This window comes from Octopus bimaculoides, chromosome 19 (genome assembly GCF_001194135.2).
Source record: "Octopus bimaculoides isolate UCB-OBI-ISO-001 chromosome 19, ASM119413v2, whole genome shotgun sequence".
In the NCBI taxonomy this organism is placed as follows: domain Eukaryota; kingdom Metazoa; phylum Mollusca; class Cephalopoda; order Octopoda; family Octopodidae; genus Octopus; species Octopus bimaculoides.
The window spans coordinates 54553763-54556682 of record NC_068999.1 but is presented as its reverse complement, the minus strand read 5'-3'; the positions used below and the strand labels follow the sequence as shown (position 1 = coordinate 54556682).

The 2920-nt window shown below is 35.1% G+C and overlaps 1 protein-coding gene across 1 annotated transcript in view; it reads right to left on the bottom strand.

Moving 5' to 3' along the window:
- LOC106875392 (uncharacterized) overlaps nt 1–2920 on the bottom strand; it is a 41744-nt gene that overhangs the window by 3146 nt on the left and 35678 nt on the right. Inside the window, exons 7-8 of the mRNA XM_052974723.1 lie at nt 1751–1886; nt 675–797 (exon numbers count right to left, since the gene is read on the bottom strand). Of these exons, the coding sequence (XP_052830683.1) occupies nt 675–797; nt 1751–1886 (259 nt within the window). The remainder of the gene's footprint in view (nt 1–674; nt 798–1750; nt 1887–2920) is intronic.

The window sequence follows — 2920 nt, the reverse complement described above, 5'->3', positions numbered from 1 at the left end:
ATATACATACATATATATATATATGTATATACATACATACATATATATGTATATATATACATACATATATATATATGTATATATATACATACATATATATATATGTATATATATACATACATATATATATATGTATATATATACATACATATATATATATGTATATATATACACACACACATGCATGGCTGTATGGTAAGCAGTTTGCTTCCCAACCACATGACTCTAGGTTCAATCCCATGGCATGGCACTTTAGACAAGTGTCTTCTACTATAGCTTCAGGCTGACCAAAGCCTTGTGAGTGGATTTGGTAGATGGAAACTGAAAGAAGCCCAGCCCATCATGTGTGTGTGTGTGTGTGTGTGTGTGTGTGTGTGTGTGTGTGTGTGTGTGTGTCTGCGTGTGTATGAGTCTTTATGTCTGTTTGTGCCCTCCATCACTTGATAACTGGTGCTGGTACATTTACATACCTGTAACTTAGTGGTTCAGCAAAATAGATTAACAGGCTTCAAAAATAATAAAATACTCGCATCAATTCATTCAACAATAATCTTCAAGGCAATGCCCTACCATGGCTACAGTCTAATGAGTGAAATAAATAAAAGATAAAATATATATATAACATGCATATAGACACATCACACATACACATACACACACGCAAACATACATACATGCATATGCATGCATCTGTAAAATGTTGACCTTCCAGAAAACTGTCAAGCAACGGCGTGCACCATCTAAACATTTCCAGTCAAGGTAGCTGCCATTCAATGTAGGTAGTGTCATATCAGGAGCTGAAATGCAAAAAAAAGAAAAAACGTAAAATAATAAATAGAAAAAATATATATAAAGCAGTGGGTGTATCAGAATTGTTGTAACTGATATGATAATTGCTCAGAAATCAAGTTTGGATAAGCAGAGATTTGAATATAAAACAAGGATGTCTGAACAGACATTTCAATATGGACTTGTCAATGAAAAGGCTCATGATAATCCTTTTCTACATCAAATACTAAATCCTTTCCATGTGGAGAGGATGATGCTTGTACATATTTATGTATTAGTGCATATCAATTAATGTTAGAAGCTGTTTCTCTTTCTCTCTCGCTCTCTCTCTTTCTCTGTGAGAGAGAGAGAGAGAGAGAGAGAGTGTGTGTGTGTGTGTGAGTGACAGACAGAAGTTTGACAAATGATGAGAACATATTGAATAAGCAAAAAATACCCCTTGTCAGCTGTTGATCTAAGGATTTTCATGGTTTTAATGCCTGAAGACTGTACTTGTTAGCCATAGGAGTATATCAATTAGAAAGAAAGGTTAGAGGCCATAGTGGAAGTAGGGAGGAGTTGCATGCTGAGAACAGAAAGAGAAAGCGAGAGGGAAACAGAAAGAGAAAGCGAGAGGGAAACAGAAAGAGAAAGCGAGAGGGAAACAGAAAGAGACAGACAAAGACACATAGAGACCGACAGAGACATGTACATATATGTACCCAGTTCTGCCACAGCACAGCAGTTGTGTAAATGGTTTTCTTTAAAAATATGGTCTTGATATCACAATATTAATGTATATTGTACTAATATCACTTAATATCACAGTAATATTTCTTCATACCACAAACAGCATAGAACTCATGATCATTATAATGATACTGCTTCACATTAAAATATTGTCATAATAATGCTGAATGATATCACTATTATCCAATATCACTAATTAGGGTGAAATTATGAAAGTATATAAGTTACTTACTTATGGCCAATGTTCGGTTCTGGACAGTTACTGGGTCACTCCAGTAAGGACTCTCAGACAATTTACACCTAAGAGTAATTGTATACATGGTAGTTGGCATTAACTGGGTCAAGGATATTTTATCAAGTGTAGTATTCTGCAAAAAAAAAAAAGATATAATACAAAGATGTTTGTAAAATATGTAAACAAGGATTTCAAAAAAATTGCACTGTCATTTATATGGTATTTGAGCCAACATTTCAGTGTTATTGTTATTAATTTGACCCCAGGTCAACCTTAATTGAGTTAAATTATGATCAAAGGAAATCGAGCTATCACCATCTTGTCTCTTAGTAAAGCATAATGTTTCCAGGACCACATTATTGATGACTGTAAGGACATGAGTTGAGAAATATTAGGTTGCTATTTCTAGTTGGTCAGGCAACCACATAAATCCTCAAAGTGATGATTTTGTTAGTATGTTATTGCAGTTGATATAAAAGTACTGATCCGGAGTGGTGGGGAAAAAGGCCATGCAGTGTCTGTCCTGGCTTTTTGTATTCTGGCAGGAACATCTATGATGACACTTATGCCAAGCTGATTAGTAACAGTCTTAGTCAGACACCTTTCCCACGAATAAATATCAGTAGCATGGTGAAGGGAGATTTGCACACATATCTTCCACAAAAATCTTGCTCAGACCTGTGATAACACTGGTGCCAGGCCAATTTGATGGTGGCCTTTTCCCCCCCCGAAGAAAACATCTGTGATATGGAGAGGGGAAGCTTGCATGCATGAACAACTGCTAGTCTTCCTCAAAAAAAATCTTGCTTAGGCCTGCACAAGCATGTGCAGTTATATGTTCAACATTGACTGATGAAGGACCTACATAGCTGTTCTAAAAAAAAACTTATGATGCTTTAGTATCATCTAGATTCTTTCATGTTTGCCTGTAGGCACAGGCATGGCTGTGTGGTAAGAAATTTGATTCCCAACCCATATACACATATATATATATATATACATACATATACACACATATATATATATATACATACATATACACATATATATATATATATACATACATATACACATATATATATATATATATACATACATATACATATATTTGTGCGGGTGGCACATAAAAGACACCATTTCGAGCGTGGCCGTTTTCGTGCGGGTGAC